Below are 20,383 nucleotides of genomic sequence, written 5' to 3'. Positions count from 1 at the left end.
TATGCAGCAGTTCTACTTTTAAGACCATACACCCTCTTCATCCTGCAACAAGCAAGGGTGGATATGAAAACTTTTTAGTCTCAAATTTGGCACCAAATCCTACTCAAAGCAAACACTAGTGGATGCCAGTGCTTCCCAAGTTCTAGCTTCTGTAAGCAGTGGCAGACGTAGTGCCTTGCCCTTCTTTTCATTTCGAAAAAAGGAAATAAAGGTAATCTAGGCACGGTAATTTTGAAGCTGCAATGGAAGCAAAAAACCAAAAAGCATTTGGGAATGAATACAGGGGTATTGGGTATTTCAGTGTGCTGGAAAGCCCACCTCATACCAAGGGTCACTAGACAGAGATTTTCATATCACCACATCCTACCTCTTTTGCTCTACACACATGTTTAACAGACAAATAGAGGTGACTGTGTCATGTAGGGATAGCAAAGCACATTGCTACTCATATTTCTAATATTTCTTTCTTCCCTTTGTATATGCAGGCATATGTCCAAGGAGTAACAGCAAGAAATATGTATTTGCTCATGCATTCAATTTCTATTACATGGCTTAAGCTTCCCAAAATACTTAAACTTATCCTAAGTACTACAAAGGAAGTAATATACCTCTGATCCATTGGAAAGAAAAGACATACAGAATATACTTGAAGAAACTCAGCTGGTGATATTCTGTCCAAACAACCAATATGACTATTTTCTCCTAGCATTTATCTTACTAGTAGAGAAGCAAATACAATGAAGGAGTAAAGTTATGTGTTTGATATACTGAAAAGTGGATGCATGCAACATTCATCACCAATTCTGAAACATTTCAGAGTAATATCAGATTATCTTAATGCAAACTTCAGGTAGTCCTGAGCCCTCTCTAGCCTGACTCTACCCAAAACTTCCCTGCTGTCCATAGTGCTCAATGCATCACTGCCCCACTTCTCCTTTAAAGAGCTGACCATCAAGCAGGCAAGCAAGCCTCTGGTGTAATTTCTTCAGCATGGAACTCACCCCTCACAGAAACCCTAACTAAGCTGTCCTGTGACAATGGCTAAACAAATCTTTTCAGAAGTACTTTATGCTTTTAGGTACTTCCCACCCTTTCCCTATTCTCCCATCTTCTTCTTCCCTTTCTTTTTTAAGAAGTAGCCTGGAGATTTAGATTTCTTTGGGAGCCTAGGGTTGTGTAAGTAACAGCAACTTGTACTTCTAGAGTTGAGAAGTTCTATGCATTATTTAAAACTGAAGTTTTATCTAAAAATCTTCACTTGTTCCTACCCAAGCATAGTTTACACAAGCTCCCAACAATAACTGTAAATAGGACAAAGAGAGAAACATTAATGGGATAAAATGCAGATGTATCAGTCTAGCTTTTATAAATAAAGCAGTAGGCAGAAAATCAGCCATGTCATTTTGGGAAAAATCAAACACTTTTCTTTTAAAGAAGTGTTATTACTAGAAAATTGCAACCACTTTTATGAAAACTGTGAAGATACACACACTAAATTATACAACAACACTTTGCAAAAACACTTGAGAGTCCTCTCTACTTGCAAGTGTATTTAAACTTGCTAGTTCTAAACATACTTCTGACAGAAGTCATCTTAACCAGAACTAGAACTGACAAATAAGTGAGAGATTTCAATATTAGAGACTAACATGCTCACTTCCCACTTGATTGAAATAAAAATTTTGTGGACAAACATTAACCATTTAAGCTTACTAGGCATCTTCCAAATCTCATGTAGAAAAATAAGCAAATCATGCTATGTAATAACTTGTAAAAGGTACCCTGGCATCCACTGTAATATTTACTCCTCTAAAAATAGGACCATGTCCCTAAAAACTAATTCTAATCACCTTGAAATGGAGGCAGAAAAAATTCCAAACATCGTATCAGAATATTAACAATTCACACAAAGAGAAAGCAGTTTCTTTAATGGAAAATTACTGGAGAAGCTGTAGGAGGTAAATATTAAAACCCTTTTTCATACTGTGAGAAACTGGACTACAATATGTTGAGAATTTGAAGAAAGACAACAGTGATAACTCTGTTCCCTTAAAGTTGGCTCATTTCACTGTCTGATATTACTACTTTGACACATTTCTCTCAAACCTAGAGAGTTCATCCAGGCAAAACTGACATTTCACTGTGTCTTCCTTGTGGATGTGGATGTTACAAAAGAGGTTTGTAACATGGGTCCTAATGAGACCCATGCAGATGGACATCCTGGTCAATAGAAGAAATAAAGTATGTATCCAGTCTGCCAAGTAAACTGAACGGCAGGCTACAGAACTTAGGTATTGTTAAAAGCTATGATTTGCAACTAAATGCACCCTGTAAGGCAACAAGAGATAAAAAGTAACCCTTAAAAAAAAACTGTACCTTCACTTTTGTAAATTAACTTCATTGGACACTGAAGTTGCAGTGAAATTCCCAGACATGCTAAATATCCCAGCTAAACACACCAATCATTCTGGTGAGCAACCTGAGAGAGACTAAGTCCTACCAGCAGGACACACATTTTCAACAGCAGAAAATATGACAGACCAAATTCTTATATTGTTTACAATTAAATACTTGCAATCTAGTGTGACCATTGTACTGGCTTCATTTACTGAGAGCTGACCTGGATTAAGTGAGACCTCTTGAGATAATTTGGTCCAACCTTCTGTTGAAAACAAGTTCTTACACTTTTTAATTGGTTATTGCTACAGCCTGTCAAGGAATCTCTTAAACATTTCCAGCAAAGAAGTGACCTATTCCAACAGTCAGTTCTCATGGTGGTAAGTTTTGCTCTTTAGTCTGAATGGAATTTCCTCTGGAGAAGCTAATGCCCATTGATTCTCAGCCTGCCACATGCACCCTTGTGAAGAATATACTACAGATTTCCCTGTAGCACCATCCAGATATCAGAAGAATGTGATTAAATACTATCTGAGCCTTCTTTCCATTAAAATTTATCTTCTCCAAATCTTTAAACATCATAGTGGCCTGTTTCCAGTCTCTGTCTTGAACTGCAGGAAACAAATCTGGACACAAAGTGCAGCTGTAGCATAAAATTAGAGTACACTGGATTCAAGGTGGATGACATGCCCAGACCCCAATCTCTACTGGTGCCTGTACTGGTGCTTTCTGGTGCTACTGAAGCCATACTTCACTTCAGATAGAGAATTTCATATGCATCTTTTTAAAATCTCATTCAGCCTGTCACTGCCTCCCTGAGTGGGGGCCGGAGTACCTGCCTCTCTGCCCATTTTGGGGCCAACTTCAAGTTTGTTGAAGGTGGATACAGTTCCATGAAGTAGATTGTTTATGAAGATATTTAGCAGTATTGGCCATATTACCAATTTCTTGGGAACTCCACATTACAACCAGTCTGGCTTGGAGCCATTACATCCACTGTTTGAACTGCAGCCACTTTTTGTCGTATCTTGTGTTTCATCTGTCCAGTTTGTCTGTCTCAATTTTTCAACAAAAAATTTGAGGTAGACTGTGGTGAACACCTTGCTAAATAAAAGGTAGATGACCTCATCCTTTATCCTCAGATTTCTGCTTGCCACTAATTTACAAATTTCTTGCTCAAGACATCTTCTGCCACTTGTATCACCAGACTTGCTTTTGCATTCCTAAGAGAACCTCTGCATGTCAAAGAAGTACCTATGTATTTCTTTCTGGGAATTGTTCTGCCCCATTTTGTTGTTGAACTTGAGTTCTTTCAGTAGCACATTTAAATAAGACTGTTTAAAAACACTTAAATGTTGTTTTTATGTCTATTCCTATTCCCACTTAGGAGAATGGACTACTCTTGTACTGCAGGAAGGCTGTCTCTGAAAATGTCTCAGTAGCCTTCCAAGCAGCAACTTTATTCTCCAAGGAAGTCTCCTACGGGATCCTTATCAGGAGTTCCCTGATGAAGTGGAGCAATATGTACTATGCCAAATACATTCATTAGACGATAGGAAGGTAGATAGCATAAGATAAAATATTTTACTTGATTTAGTAAAATTCAAAGGAAAGAGTAAATATTTGTCCGCATTTAAGCCACAGCACTACATTTTCTGATAAATCACTGTGCAATCAAATCCAAATGAGACAGAAGTCACCTTAAAAAAAGCATGCCAAGGCCTCCAAGTGTCAAGTGAGTTGCACAAAGTAGTACACAATAGAAAATATACACAAAAATATAACTTCATCTGGATGTCCTCTCTTTGTAAGTTATTCAACTTCACTCAGATCACTTTAGATCACTACGAAATGTCAGTACAAAATAATAAATCTAAGCAATTGTTTGAGTGACAGCCAAGCAGTCACACATTACTTTTAGACATAATAGGATATTAATCATTTAAAGCATGTTAAGATTGATAAACTATTTTTTAAGAAATTGAACTTAATTAAAAGAGAAACATGGTGAAGTAAAAAAAAAAAATTTCTTACTCTTTACTAAAATTCAGAAAGAAACCTTTCTCTTCTTCAAATGATAAAGCTTTTCAGCAGGACACAATACACAAAAGCAGAACTTCTGTTAAACAGTGCTCTCTTGTGGTTCTGTGCATCAGTGAAAGACTAAATCACTGTATAAAGGTAGTCACAGTCTGAAATTTCTTGTTGCCAATTCTAACCCAAAATTAATCTCTCAGACCTGGATTTCATTTAGTTCTGCATTTAATTTTTCTAGCATGTCAATAACCTCATATCCAAAGACCACCTTTAGATATTGTATTCAAATCAAAGTAGAAAAAAAATTTTAAAATATAGGTAACAAAAATTTTAACCTTTATATTTTATTGGAATTCATAACTGACAATATGTACAATATCAGGATAGCACTTAATGCATCAATTCTCACAAATTGGCAGAATTTCTGCATGTCATGGGATATATATATAGGTTACTCAAACATGTAGCCCAGATCTTATTGCTTAAATAAAATACAGCCAATTTTTAAAATAAAAATCTTTAACTTGCTGGGAACAATGTTTAGACTGCTCTCCATGTCCACTTTTTTCTACAATATACTGTGAAGAACAAACTACTCATTATCTCAAGTAACTAAAACATGCAAAATTAACAGGAATAATTAACCCAAATTACTAGTTATAATAAAGTGAGACCACCTTCTCATATTTAAATATATAAGGTATTCATCTAAAAAGAACAAAAAGGTGGTTACAAGACCAATTTATATAAGAAGTTGGTTTTACCTTTTCAAAATACAGCAGCTACTTTTGGTTATAAAGTTGTAAAATAATGCATAATTCAATTTCTATCGTTATTTTCTAGCTAAAATTTTTTTAAGCAATTACTTAATTTTTATTTTCCATTTATTTCAAGCCTCATTCTTGTATTTGCAGGGTTCCCAGACAAAGAGAGGAATGATGAATCTGACTCCATGTTCTTAGAAGGCTAATTTATTATTTTATGATCTATAATATATTAAAGAATACTAAACTAATCTATACTAAAGAATAAGAATACAGAAAGAATACAGACAGAAGGCTAAAAGATATTAAAAAAAAACAACCTCATAACTCTCTCCAGAGCCTCAACATGGCTGGCCAAAATTGGCCAATAAGTCAAAACCAATTCACATGAAACCAATGAAACAATCACCTGTTGGTAAAAAATGTCCAGACCACATTCCAAAGCAGCAAAACATAGGAGAAGCAAATTAAATAATATTGTTTTTCTTTTTCTCTGAGGCTTCTCAGCTTCCCAGGAGAGAAATCCTGGTGAAGGGATTTTTCCAGAAAATACGACGGTGACACCTCATCATATATTAACAACAGGATTATCAGGGTTATTATGTCTGTACTTTTTAACAGAAGTGAAGCAAATGTAACTGACCTGTTCATTCCTATTAAAGCTGTTGGATTTCACAATATTAGCCGCAGGTCTGCCTTGGGCTCGCGCGAGCTCCTGGGGAGCGCTCTGGGAGCTGGGCATGGGTGGCAGAGGAGCTCTCCGTTTCTTCGGCATTTCCGCTGGCAGAGTGCTTGAGTCGTACTGCTTGCTGACAGTGTTAGACCTCGTGATGAATGTTGGCCTTGGCTTGCTCATCAATGGAGTTGCTGGGGCACTGGCAGCCTTGAGGTGTGGGAAATAAAAAGAAACCCAGTTGCATATATTTTCTGGAAAATAATCAACAGTATTCATTGCTCAATCTGCATATGTTTCTAGAAGTTTTCTTTATGCAAAGCTACACCTTACTTGTTCTCTTTTCTTCTTGTTTCGTTGAAAAAAGCTGAAAAATCCTTTGTTTTCTTTCTCCTTCAGAACGTCTATGTTTTCAGATTGGTAGGAGCCTAAAATAGAAAACAATAGTTCCAGACATTATTTCATGAAGAGATTATTTCTCCTGCATTCTTACTATTTCACCATGTCATAAACCTCCTGCAATGATACACAAAACACATCATAAATCACCTATATTAATAATTTTTCTAGGTGTGGCAAAATAAAGAGTTTGCCTAGCATCCATGTTCTTCCTCTCCTTCTCAGCGGGCAGGGCAGAGGAGTTTCAGCTGCTCTTAATAGCAGCACATAATCCTGCCCACCCCACTTGTCATATGCTATGGTTCATATCACAAAGGTAATAAAAGAGAAATCAGACTTTTCATCTCTCCATTCCTACTGGCTTAAATTTATGGCAAGGTGTGAAGTGGGACAAGCCAGGCCCCAGCCTGCACAAGGTGTAACTATGGAGAAAGATCACGCAAACACTCAATCAGTGCACACATAACTGCAGAGCAGTCATAGTAACAACAGTCAAATCTATTCTCGTTATGTTGCAGAATTTATCCTCCTTAAATTGTTTTATTTATGCAGAGGATTTGTAAATCTCATGACTGACTTTTTAAAAATTTTACTAGAATGAATATTCTTAAAGAAATCCTATTGAATGCACATGTAATGAGCAACAGAAATCAGCAAGTCTAGTGAAGTATCAATATAAACATGACCCTAAATTGCATAAATTGATCTAAAGGTTAAAACTAGACAAAAATACTTGCTATATAGCTGTGTATATCCAATTCTGCAAATCCAAATTCTGTAAATCCATATTTGCGATATGCATTTAAGATAGGAAAGAGATATTACTCATGTCACAGTTAAGCAGATGTTGTAATAGGAGCAGGTGCTAATAATAATAAGTGCTAAGTTTCACTGCCTATTTCAATAAATCATACCTTGAAAAGATGGTAAATTTAAATCAACTGGTGATGTGGCTACAGAAAGACAAAAAGAAAGACAGAAAATGTGAATCTGAATCAAGGCTGTAGTAACAACATACAAACACAGAAGGCCAAGCTGGATCTTCAACATTAGTGAAAAATTAACTGGGTACTTTCCAGAAGTAAAAGGATGTGCATCTTTACCACCTAATACTTAAATCATTCCAGAACTTGAGCCTGAAGACATGCAACACAGACTGCAACTGTGTACATAAGCAGGGAGTCTTCACTTATACTTCGCAAGCAAAGAGAAAAATCAGCATGTAGAGTAGTTTGCTCCGGTTTGGATGGTTAGGCAGTCCAAACTTGGAAAACAAAGAGGAATGTAAATTAAAATATAATATTATAAAATTTGAACTTAAATTCTATTAAGTAAAAGATATACCTCACCATTTACTTTCATAAAGATAATGGAAAATTCAGAGCTTTGAACCTGCCTGCTAAATTGAAATGCTGAACTACTTCATATTAAGAGAACTGAAGAACTTCCAGCAGGGCACTGCTGTGTACAAAGCATATATGCCCTGGTATGCCCACCTAAGGATTTTTGGCTCCTGCTAAAACACACATCATATCATGCAAAAAGCAGCTTTTCCAGTCTGTAGATGAAAGCAGTAAATAATCAGACAGAACACAAGTCATGCACTTGGGAGCACACGTAGTCAAAGTAACACGTTTAGGCAACTTAAAATATGTTGGTTTCCAGTGTGGAAGAGAAAGATATTTCATTTTTGTTTTCTCTATGGAAAAATGAAATACTGTCCAAATTTGTCATTCTGACCTTTAGCAAGTAAATTGAGAAGACTCTTGAAACTGTAACCACCAAATAATAAGGTATTAGGAATATTTAGGTAGAAAGAGGGGCGAAGACAAACAAAACCCCAACAAGCCCTAAAATTTTTGAGCAGAAATAAAATCAAGCGAATAAAACAGTGGTCAGTATCAGGAGTGAGTCAATTAATATTATTGCTTTCCACACTGAGGTAAAATTTCATGTGAGAAATGTCTGAAATGGAACAAACCACACTGTACAAAATTTTTAATTACAGTACAGTAAACCTGTCACCTGTTCAGATGAAGTTAAAATCTGGCCTAGGAATAGCTGTACAAAATATTAGAAAGTTAGTAGATTGTGTTCCTGGTGGCCAAGAATTAAAAAGACAATTATTATTCCTTCACAATCTATAAAATTAGCAAGCAGCACTCAAAAATAGACATAAAGACCATGCAAATACTCTAAGGCTTTTAAGGTTTTTAATTATTTTAAAGAAGACTAATTTTCTCTAACATCTGTTTTCAGGTCATCATGATGTTGTGTAGGAGCTAAGAGAAGCAAGGTGTTGTTGGTTTTTGGGGAAAGTATGAGGGAAGGAAAAGAAGGCTTTATGTTTAAGTGAGGATTTGTACTCAACTAACTCTGCTGGTAGTGAACACTTGGTTAGAAAATAAAACTTTTATACAGTACTTCTGAAAACAAACGTCCAGGTACACAGGAGTCAGTTTCAATTGTGTGGAAGACCAATGAAATATATATTAAATTTCTAGAAAATATTTTCAGAAGTAAAATACCCTACAACATGTATACAATTATTAAGTAATTATCTTTCATATAACAGCAATTTACAAAAGTTATCTTACCTTGACTGACATCCATGGCATATAGTTCTCTTAGTCCAAGGTCATTAAGAGATTTTGTCATATCAAGGGGTTCTTGAGACTGGTAACTCTTCAGTAGTAGAGTATGTGAAGGATCAAACTCACACTTGCTGCAGATAACTGATAGGAGCTCTTGAAGGGGTGAATGTGGACTAACTCTTACTACTGTTTTCTGTGTCTTCTTGTAGTTTATCACTACCCTTACTGTTTGCTAAAGAGAAGAAAATTCCAATAAATACAGGCACAAATTCTGAAAGAAATAGCATTTTTACAACAGCCTCACAATAATCACCAGAATTCCACTTACGGCCACCTTGACCAGTGCTGCGGGTTCAGAAACATTACATAAGAAACTAAGAACTATTTTTCTATTCCCTCCCATGCAAGAAAAGGACATGTGAAGCAGCTCTCTCCCTCAGCAGTGCTATTTGCCTGTGCAGCAGGGTACATGCCTGGAGGGTTACACTGGGCAGCTGCAGAATCAGGTGATGCACCACAAGCAAGTGCTCGTGAACACAGGTGTAGGAGGAAAGCAGAAGGGCAGCAGAAGAGCTCTCCTGGCCCTCTAAGTGCTTTAGATCCATTAAAAGTCAGTATTCTTCTACACAGCACAACAACAAAGGTGGAAGAAAAAGATTTAGGCAACACCCAGAAATTAGTTCAGTACTTAAACCTCCTGCCCTCTTCAGGGTACATAAAAAAAGCCAAGAGAGAACAGTATGTATTGAAGGAAAATGAACATATAATCAGAAAAGTACATATATCACAGCATAACAGATGGTACAAGATGTTGATTTTCAGTTTGTTCAAGGCTGTCCTCAGCCACACTTCATCTCAGAATTTTTCAAAAGGCCAATGAAGCATGGGACTTCAAATAATATTGTAACATTTCCTTCTTTCAGCAGCAAAGATGTTTGCTGCAACAAACTGAGATTTATTTTACCTAAGAGAAGCTTATCAAAAAGAGACTAAAGCATTTCAAGGTGAGGATGAAAGAAAACAGGAAACACTGAAAGAAGAGGATGAGCTACCAGTTCAATTTGTTGAATACAGCAGTAATTCTACCTTCTCAATAATTTTAGTTCTCACCTCTGGTATAACTGGAGCAGGTTTCTTCTTATCCATTTGTTTCGCCTTTACAATCACTTTTTCTACTTCAAGCATTCCCACTGGTGTGTTGGGTTTGAATTTAATCTGGCTGTTTTCTGCTGATACCAACTCTATGGTATAACTTGATGGATTTAAATGATACTGTGCACAGAGAAAGATCAGCAAGTCCATCATGGGCTTCCTGAAAAAGACAAATGGAACTGTCACAACAGATGACAATTAAGCAGGCTATAACAAGATGTGCTGCTTAAACAAACATTTCATTCAAGTAGTCCTTTCCCTTCCAAGACTAAATAATTACTGCTAGACACCAACTCTAAATATCTTTGAGCTTTAAAAAACACAATTTTAAAAAAAAAGCCAACCCCCACCAGAAAATCCACTAAAAAGAAAATGAAAACCAGTTTGCACAAAAATATGCCAAGTACTTGAACAGAGTGGGAACTTCTTGTTGTGCGAAGCTTTATCTGAGGTCACAAGGGACATGTGGATTAGTTACCTCATTTGACATTTAGTGGGAACTTCTAACAGTGGAGATAAATACTCTGTTATTCATTAAGAACAGTTCTTTTGCAAAGCTTGGCATTTTTATACCCATTTTGAGCTACAGGGAACTTTATTTTCAGAAATTCTGTGCATTAGTCACTTGGAAGGTGCAGGAGAAATTAACTTCGAGAAAGTCACATTTTAAGCAGTTTGTGTATTAGGGATTCCAGAATTATCTAGGTGCTTAATACCAACGGCGAGAAATAAGACAAATGACAATATAGTAGACAAATGCCATTTCCTGAGAAGCTTCTTGTGATATAAGATGTCCTCCCCACAATGAAGAATGGCCAACAGAATTTGTCAGATGTAGTCAGTACCTGTATGTCCTTGTTCCCTCAGTGCTTAATGAAGAACATGCAGAACAGGGTATTAAGATAGGCTGAGTATTTTCAGCTGCTACTGAAATACATTTAATAAAGTTGTACTATAAACAGAATATATGATAGATGTTTAAACAGACCAAAAGTAAAGAGAATGTCCTAACTTTGCATGTTACGGAACTGAATTAGGTTATAGCACTATCAGATCATTCCTCAATAATTTTTTTTTAGTTGGGTAAGGACAATTGCATTGTAACACCCTCTGCATCTTTCAGTTACAACTATGAACAAGGAAATCCATCACCTGCTCTGTCTCACAAGGATATTATGAAAATAAATGTCTGAAGCAATCAAATGGTATGTTTAAAAAATGCTGAAGTGTCTCTGAGAAAATTAATACAGGGTTAGGCTGGTATGGCTTTATCAGAAATCTTAAATTCTAGATGTAATCTCATAACAGAGGCAAGTATTCTGGTAGCATAGCCAGATGTGGAAATAGCTTTGACAAATAACCATCAGATGAAGCAGAATTCTAGATAACAAAGATCATTAATATATTCATTAAGCAGCAAGTTAAAGCAGACTTTTCACATGATACAGTTCTGTAAAAATAATTAAGAATGACTCAGTGTTAGAAGTTATTGTGAACACTGAATATTTCCCCTTGGATTTACCCTAGAATATCATTCCTGTTTCCCTTCATCTTAAAGGACAAATGTCCCATAAGCAAACTGTCTTCTGATTTCTAGCAGCAGGGCTGGACTCTCTGGTGCATATGCTGCACTTCCAGAAGATGACAACTGAAAGCTAACGGATATTTCCTTTCTAGAGAAAAGCTTCTGCCTGTTTAAGTGGCAGGAGAACACTTGCCTCAGGAGACAAAAGCAGGAGGAACAATAAAACAAAGAAACGATACAGAAATGGTACTCCAATGTGTGAAAAAGCAGTTATCACATGGTCTGAAGAAGTATAGGAGAATGCAATATATTCCCATGCTTTCATCTAGATGATATATAACAGCCTGAGGAATACCATGAGAAATGCAGAATAATAACTGCTCCTCCCTTTTCACATTGCTACACCAGAAAGTTTATTTCAATGCATCTCCCGTATATAGCACAACCTGCTTCAGTTACAAGACAGAAGGAGGGAATACTTTATTTCTTGTACTTCTAATCCCTAATTAAACAAGTGCATCCATCCCACCACAAGAAGAAAAGGGCTGGCAGAGCAGGGCAGGGCCAGGGAGGAGGGAGCCAGAGGAGGCTGCAGACACTACTTCTGTAGTGACCTTTCTGCTTACCAGTGTATCCAATAAGTTACCTGTTACCTTTGTTCTGGTGAATTTTTATACACTAACTGGCTTTAAAAGCTGAACTTCAGTTATTAGAAAGGAATAAGAATATCAAAGATGACCAGAGCAAGAACTGACAATCAAGGATCCCAGAAAACCATGCTACCGAAATGCACCACACTAGAGTCACAGTAAGTGACTGATAAGTGAGAATGATAAGTGAGAAACAGCTGCTAACAAACAAGAGATACATGCAAATGAGTATAGGATTCAGTGCATATTTGCTTTCCAATGGTACTTTCAGAAACAACCTGCTGGACTGGAGAATGACAGACTTTTAAGTCCCCCCCCCCACTCCATTGGAGGCAAGATATCTTCAAAACAACTTTAGAAAGATATTCCTTCAGGAATTAAAAAAAAAAAAAAACACGCAACGAACTTTTCTTTGGAGGACTTTTTCATGTCCTCCAAAGCTTGTAAAACTCTTTTTCCCTAAAGCCTTCAAGGATTATAGGTGGAAGAATACATGTACCACAGTACATTTAACAGCTTCCATAATTCATGTTCAGCAAAGCACCAAGATGAGGCCATCAGCTACCTCAGAGTACATAGTCTGCTTGTCCTCCTTTATCTAACGTCAGTAAAATATTCATTTGCAACTTAACTTCATCAAATTACTCTAGGTTTTCTGGAAATCTCAGAGCACAAACGTATTTACATATTCCACCTTCTACATAATCAGATTTTTGTTTCACAAACACCTTGCTTTGTGCTACATAGCTCTTGCTACCCACTAGGCCAAAGCAGGGAACAAACCAACCCAACCCAATTTGATAAAGAAAAGTTTCTTCTAGTAGACTATGGAATTTGAGCACACAGCTGTTAAAACTCATAATTTTGCTTTTTCTACTGTGAGATTTAAAAGGTGTTCTCTCCTCAGGACCTTCAGAGCTACTCACCTCCAATTATAAATAACAAAAGAAGCAAAGTAACAATTTTTCTGTTTATGTAATTTCTAGAGGGATCATGCCTATTTGATCACGATAAATGACTATAAAGACAGAGCAAAGCTAGAACAAGAGATAGTTTGACATATACTTCACAGTGGACTGCAGGTCCTGCACATCTCCCCTCATTCTTAGATGAGCCTAGCAGTGCTAATACTGTTTCTTATTTGCAAGACAGTCACTTATGAAATCAATCACTTACAGTATCTTGATTGAAAAATCCTGTAACTGTGGGATAATGAAACTGATTGGGAAATGAGCGCAGTTCCTGATTAGCCTGTAAGGCCTGTCTTGAACACTGAGTAATTATACACAATGTAATCTGACCAAGTGAAAATAGATGCAACATTCCTTTCTGGCATTTTGTTCTGAGCAAAGCATGAGAGAACGCCCATGGTACTCATCAGTGTGGACAAAGGAAGCAAAAAGAAAAGAAGCTCCTGACAGTGTACACATGGAGCCTCATGTCTAAGAATAAGTCAGCCTGCTTGGTTTCAGCAGGAGAGACATGGGCTACACACTAACACAAGACAATATACAAATAGGTTTCTTATTTCAGCTTAGGATAGCAACAAACTGGCATCCATATTGCTGTGATCCATACACAGCCTTGCACAGGACTCTTCTTAGTAGACTCTACCTTAGTAGATTTTAGGTCCCAGGATTTATGATTTCAGCTCACCAGTAAATGTGCAGGTCCTTCTGAACAAAAGGTGACTTGAGAGTTACATGCACAATCTATCCCACCAATTAACAGTGTAAAATACACATTCAAACTAAAATCAGCTTAAGGAAAACATAATTAATAAAAGAAATCCAAAGCTGTATAATTATTTTTGAAGCATTTCAGATTTTTTCTGGAGTGATTACATGTTTTTTGGTGACTGCTAGTGGTCTACAGGTAGCAGTGCTGAGCAAGTGCTGAATACATAACTTTGTACCCAACTAGGATGAACAAACTCATCTTTAAAAAGCAAAACTTATGTGGAAAAATTCACTGAATCATACAAACTGATATTTTTTAGAGATTTTTAGTGACTAGAAAAAACAACAGGTATGGCCACACATACTGACAGCTACCATACAGAATTTATGAATCTTAAAAAAGAATCTTAAAATTTCTGAGTCTTGTGAAATGGTAGGTAAATGTACAAAGTAGATGTTTCCATATATACCCAAAATATCATACTAGAATCACAGAATCATTTAGGTTGAAAGAGGCCTTCAGGATCATCAAGTTATTAACCCAGCACTGCCAAGTCCACCACTAAACCACGTCCTTAAGTACCACATCTACGCACCTTTTTACACTTCCCTAGGCTGCCCGTTCCAATGCTTCCTCTTTCCACAAAGAAATTTTTCCTAATATCCAATCTAAAGCTCCCCTTAGGCCATTTCCTCTTATCCTATCACTTGTTACTTAGGAGAAGAGACGAACCCTACCTGGTTATACCCTCCTTTTAGGTAGCTGCAGAGAGCAGTAAGGTCCCTCCTGAGCCTTTTCTCCAGGCTACACAGCCCCAGATCCCTCAGGAACCCCAACCCTCCTAAGACTTGTGATCTTGACACTGCACTTGGCTGCTCTTCTTTGGACACACTTTATGTTCAGGCTTACACAAGTCACACGTCTACCAAATGATGATAACCTGGATGAAGGTTGGAGCAAACTTGACCAAATAATAACATTAAACAAGATATCATTCTGTGTAACATACCTCCCATTCACTGTAGTGTACTTGATCACATCTCCTGGCAGGACCACTGATAATTGAATGTCTTTATCGATTACATTCTCCTTCTGTTCCATGATGAGGTTGGTTGGCTCTGTGTTATCAAATGGAGAAACAGCAATGGATTTTGTTTCAGATGGAGGAGGTGGTGCCTTAGATTTTCTTCTGAAAAACAGATAAAAATTAAAAATCAAGTATGCATTTATACATATGATTCCAAACCGACAAGCTAACAAGCCCCAAAACAGAAACAAACAACACTTTGTATTTAGAAAATAATAAAGGGATCAGAGAATATCTTAAATATACTATCAGTGGTGACAGAAGACAAAACAGGCTAAGGTATCCATCACAAAAAAAAAAAAAAAAGCACCCAATAAACATCAAGCCGAAAAGAATTCTTTAATGCACCATGAAAGAATATTTTAGTTGGTTGTTTTTTCCTCCCTTGGGTTATGCAAAGACCCTATTTGTACATTCTCCAAAGAGATTTACTGGATTAGTATAAACAGAAATATTGTACTATGCAGTATGAAGCCAATTGTAATACCAGTGTGCTTAATACAGGGTAGATACTGGAGCAAACAGTGACATTTTTCCTCCTCAAATTTTTCTTTTGGTTATTAAAATTATTCAAAGAAATCCCACCAGTTCTACATTATTTAACTTCTATACAGTAATAAAATAACAGTATAACCAATTCTACTGTGCGTTGTAATATTTCCTGACATTTCACTCACAATATGCTTTCACATATTCCCCTCACCTATGCTGATCTATTTTAATTTTCTCTATACCCTTTGCCATTCAGTTACCAGACAGTTTACTTTTGAATACAAGGACTGATCACTAAATAAGCTGCACTTATTTCACTAAAAAAAGTTCTAAAACAGCATAAAGTCCTCCCTCTTTCTTAATATATGTATGTTACAGCAAATTCTGAATGCAGGACTCTCATGTCCTAAAACATCTAGTCCAATATCTCCCTTTATTTAAATAACTCTCCACAATTAACCAATATATTCAGAAGGAAAATATACTATTAATTAAGAATTTTACCATTAGAAACAAAACCAAGACACAGTCAAGACACAATACCTCATGACAGATTTTGAATTTCTTCTAAATGTTCTTGAATGGAGACACATTACCAGGAAATGAAAATATATTTCAACATGTTACACGAAGGTTCCAAAAATTTACTTGTCATTTAGATGGAGCTGTACCAATGTTTGTCTACTTTAAACCTAAGGAAATAAATTAACCCCTACCATTGTCCTACAGAATTAAAACAAAAAAAACCTAATGTACAACTAGAAACACACACTTTTCTTGAGAAAACAAAGTTTAAAGTCACTCACAGTGAAAAGCAAACAAGGTCCAGAGCAGCATTGCAAAAAACAACTGTAACAAGGCTTCACATGACTGATCTGTTGCTGAAAGTGCTTAGAGTTTTGAACTTCAGAACTCTGTGCTGAATAATTAACTATTCACAGCCCCTCAGAGCTAATCGAGAGTACTCACAGGCCTCCAAAAACACAGAATGAGGATCCACGTTCACAATTCATACCTCCTCTCCCAATGATTTAAATTTGTTTGGTGGGCTCTCTATGCAATTCATGATGTGCAACATGAGCTGAAAATTTGACTTTGGTTTCTACAGCAGCTTGTCTGGGCTGTTTCAGGGTTACATGAACATTGCAAAATGTATAAATCAAACTTCTCTGTATTCCTCCCCAGCTTCTTTGGGGGTTTTCTTGCAAGATTTTTACCTTTCATGTAACTGCCAAATATAAATTATTACCAAGTATGGAGCATCAATACAACTATTAGAAATAAATAAAATCCCAAAAACATAAAAACTTACACCATGACATTAATACCAAAAGGCCCAATAGGAACTAGTACTGCTTGTCCTCCTTTCTTTACTCTTTCTTACATCTTTAACTTCAAATGACTGTTAAAAGGTATTTATCACAGAATCTACTCTTTGAAGAAGTGTCACAGAAAGACTTGTTTTCAAATGCTAGGGTACTCTATTTTCAATTAAGTAGACAAATGCAATTTTATCACTGGAACTCTATTATCACCAGAGTACTTAATGACACACAGCAATAAATGTGGCTTATTCATACAGTGTCTAACCAAAACTGACTAAAATACTTTAATCAAAACATGTGTGCAACAGTTGAAGTTCCACATATTCAAAAAGGACACACACGCACAGGGTCAGGCAGTCTTAACAATGTCACTGAAGCCTCACGTTCCCCACTGCAGAGCCACATACCCCACCCATTCCTAGAAAATCTGAATCTGCTTTATGGTTAGTTATGCTTACCTGTCCCACCCCACACAAAGGAAGAAAAATCCCAAGTGTACTTTCTCAGAAGTCATGCCAAGTTTTTGGCAACCTCTTATTAAACAACAGGGATCCCAATGCTTTCATTTTCTGTTCCCAGATGCCATGGTTTTGTTTCTTCAGTTCTCAATAATTTTCTCATCTATCCATCTCAGCCCAAAATATTTGCAATAGGTCTCACTGCTTTTTCATTATTTCATCTTGTGTTTCTACCTTATCAGGGGAGCAGCTACCTAATAGTCAGGCTGGGCTGCACTCCCAGCCCCAGAACTGGTGCTGGACAGCAAGAATGATTCAGGTGACCATAATTAAATAAGCATGTGATGGTGGAAATATACTTGTATAGGTAGGTTTTACATACAAACCCTCCTCTCCCTACTCTGCAATTCAAGAAGCCAATGATTTTCTCACCAAGGCATCCTCCAGACATCATTTTATGCCAACACCAAAACTAACTCCAAGTCTATACCACCAATTCAAATACTTCTCCATCATAAAGAACAAACAAAAGCCTGGTTCTCTCTTGCTTCTTAACCTATACCAAGTACTCAGCAAACTAGGAGAGCTGCTGATTTGTAATGATTTTGCTGAAAAGACAGAGAAAGATGTCAATCTAGCTTCTCCTGAAAACAAAATCTGTTATTTTTAGCAAGACAAAATACAATCATAACAAAGACAGTAATTCCCCATCATACACAAACAACATTTCAGAGGCCAGGAAAAAAGGTGCTCAGTAAGTGGTCTTACACCACCTTTCATGTTCAGACAGCTTCCAGCCAAGCTGATCTAATTTTCAAAATAAACATCAGAAGGAACCAAAAACATGCTTTTCATTTTCATGGCTACTGTAGAATTACAGGAAAGCTGCAGGATGAATCAAACTGCAGCTTACTTAGCTATGAATTGGTTAATACAGAGGGAATTAAAAGAGGAATTTTAACCAAATGAGTTCACAACTCAATAACAATAAGAACTCTGGAAACTGTGTTGCAGTATCCTACACGATGTGGGTTCTCACTCATTGCTTGTCCCCGTGGGTCTCAGTCCCATCAACTGGCTAACCTACACACTCCAAGCTCAGCTCTCTGGAAGAGATGTGCTCCCCACTATTTATCACCAGATAAACAATTACACCAACATATTAGCTCTACATAAATTTTCTGTTTAAACTGCTGCTTCAGCCAAAGCAAAAAAAAATAACTACATGTTTCTTCTCTGATTCTTCCTAGCCCTGGACAAGGCTGTCAGAGGGACACCCGCAATGCTCTCTCAAGGACTCACAAACACAAGATGGTGCAGTCTAGGCAGAGTTTCTATCCCCCTTGTAACCAGAGCACCTGGAGCCCACAGCTTATGCCAGGGCATTCAGCTTTTTCTTATCTTGTAGAGATTATACTGTTTCTCAGAGAACTGATTCATATCTCTCAGAAATTTAAGTTTCTGAAGTCCCACCTGCAATTTCTGCCAGTCTGTGTGAGAATACAATTCCTGTATTAAAGAATTCTTCAGCCAAATGCAACTAGAAGACTATCATTTTTAAGAAAAACAGCGCATCTTTAAATCAAATCCAAGATCATAAGGTTAACATTGTATGTGCTTCAGATCCCCCTTCAACAGAAGAAAATGTCATTGCTGTATCTCAACAACTTTCCTGCTTGCAAAGAAAAAAATCGTCAGTGATCTGGATGCATGGAAGCCTTTTCAAAATAAATGTCTGACACAGTAAATAAATAACACATCTATTTATTTGATTTTCAAAAAAATCCTGTTAGGAAGTTAGAAGAAGTATATTTTCAACTATCAGTAACTAGAAAAAGGCACATAAAATAATGAGAAATACTTGAACTTACAGTGACCTGGGTATTCCAGTTATCATCAGCATTTCCTTTCAATAAGAACCTCTTTCCCAAAAAAAGGAAAAAAAGAGAGGAAATCTATCTGCTGGATTAGTGTGCAATCAAAGGCTACAGCATCAATATTACTGTTTACAGCACTTAACTTCCTATTTGGTACACAGTTACATGAGAGTATACAAAGAGAGCTTGATAGCACACTCACTGAAATTATTTTGAATCTAACCTCCAATATCAGAACCTTTTCTCGAATTTTCTACAGCCTTCACCTAGGACAGGAGTGGTGATAAGGATCTCACCTGCAATTCAGTTATCTCTGAGGTACCGAAACAGTTCATTAAACATAGTGCATTAAAAACCTTCTAAGCACAACAGATACACTCCAGTTGGTTAATTTGACTTAGGGCACTATGAAGAATATTGGTTTATTAAAATATCAACTACTTTGGGGTTTTTTTATCAAACTTTACAAAATTAGATTTGCCAAAATTACAAGCAGCACTTTGTTTTATTTTCACTCAGAGTCAGAAAAGGATTTAACTCTACTAAGATCATATCATGAGAGGAAAAAGTCCACTGTAACAAAGCTTCTTCTAGAGCTTTTCTTGTCTTCAACCTCTCATCCCATGCAATTATCATAATTCTCTCCTGACTATTGCAACAATGCTGTTTCACTGCCATGTCATAGAAGCAGACAGCCAAAACCCCACACATAATCTTCTCAAACAAGGAACAGTTGAACAAGACTTCAGGCCTATATTAAAAACATTGATTTGGGATTTTTTTAACAATGATACATCAATTTTGGCCAAGAGGTATACAAAATATTTAGGCTCCTATTTTCACCTATAAGCATCCCCAGCCCAATACTTATCTGTAACGGCTACAGAACAGATTTGTCTTCTAGACTGAGTTTATTCTGTTCCCTCTTTGTGGATAATGGTTTCACAGCATCACCTCTGCAAGTCTTCAAGATCAAACACTACCTGCTAGGAAAAAGCTTGGAGACAACTGCAGCATTACTATCTGATCTGCTCCTCATAGTCCAGCACATGACTGAAATTGCCAAGACAGGTCACTCAAAAAATCACTCCTAGATATTTCAGGCATAAATATAGATGAAAAATACTTTAAAAAATACATTACACTCATCTTCACTAAATTATTATCAGGCATACAGGTTTCTATACAAAATTTGGGGTGCCACTAAGTGCTTCAAAAAAGGTTACCTTTAAGTTAGACATATGGTAGTATTCTAAAATTTTTCCTTAACATT

General features: G+C 36.7%; 1 protein-coding gene across 13 annotated transcripts in view; it reads right to left on the bottom strand.

Moving 5' to 3' along the window:
* COBLL1 (cordon-bleu WH2 repeat protein like 1) overlaps window positions 1-20,383 on the bottom strand; it is a 78,784-nt gene that overhangs the window by 20,729 nt on the left and 37,672 nt on the right. For 10 of the 13 annotated variants that reach the window (XM_064434670.1, XM_064434662.1, XM_064434665.1 and 7 more), the window contains exons 2-7: window positions 14,881-15,060; window positions 9,975-10,176; window positions 8,868-9,096; window positions 7,185-7,223; window positions 6,205-6,299; window positions 5,842-6,081 (exon numbers count right to left, since the gene is read on the bottom strand). In XM_064434670.1, coding sequence (XP_064290740.1) covers window positions 5,842-6,081; window positions 6,205-6,299; window positions 7,185-7,223; window positions 8,868-9,096; window positions 9,975-10,176; window positions 14,881-14,972 — 897 coding nt within the window. In that variant the 5' untranslated portion in view covers window positions 14,973-15,060. Of the gene's footprint in view, window positions 1-5,841; window positions 6,082-6,204; window positions 6,300-7,184; window positions 7,224-8,867; window positions 9,097-9,974; window positions 10,177-14,880; window positions 15,061-15,993; window positions 16,152-16,256; window positions 16,339-20,383 lie in introns of those variants that run through there. The other 3 variants (XM_064434668.1, XM_064434661.1, XM_064434663.1) reach the window with 3 other exon arrangements.

The sequence above is a fragment of the Passer domesticus genome, chromosome 10 (genome assembly GCF_036417665.1).
Source record: "Passer domesticus isolate bPasDom1 chromosome 10, bPasDom1.hap1, whole genome shotgun sequence".
Taxonomy (NCBI): Eukaryota; Metazoa; Chordata; class Aves; order Passeriformes; family Passeridae; genus Passer; species Passer domesticus.
This window is presented reverse-complemented; position numbering and strand designations above follow the sequence as displayed.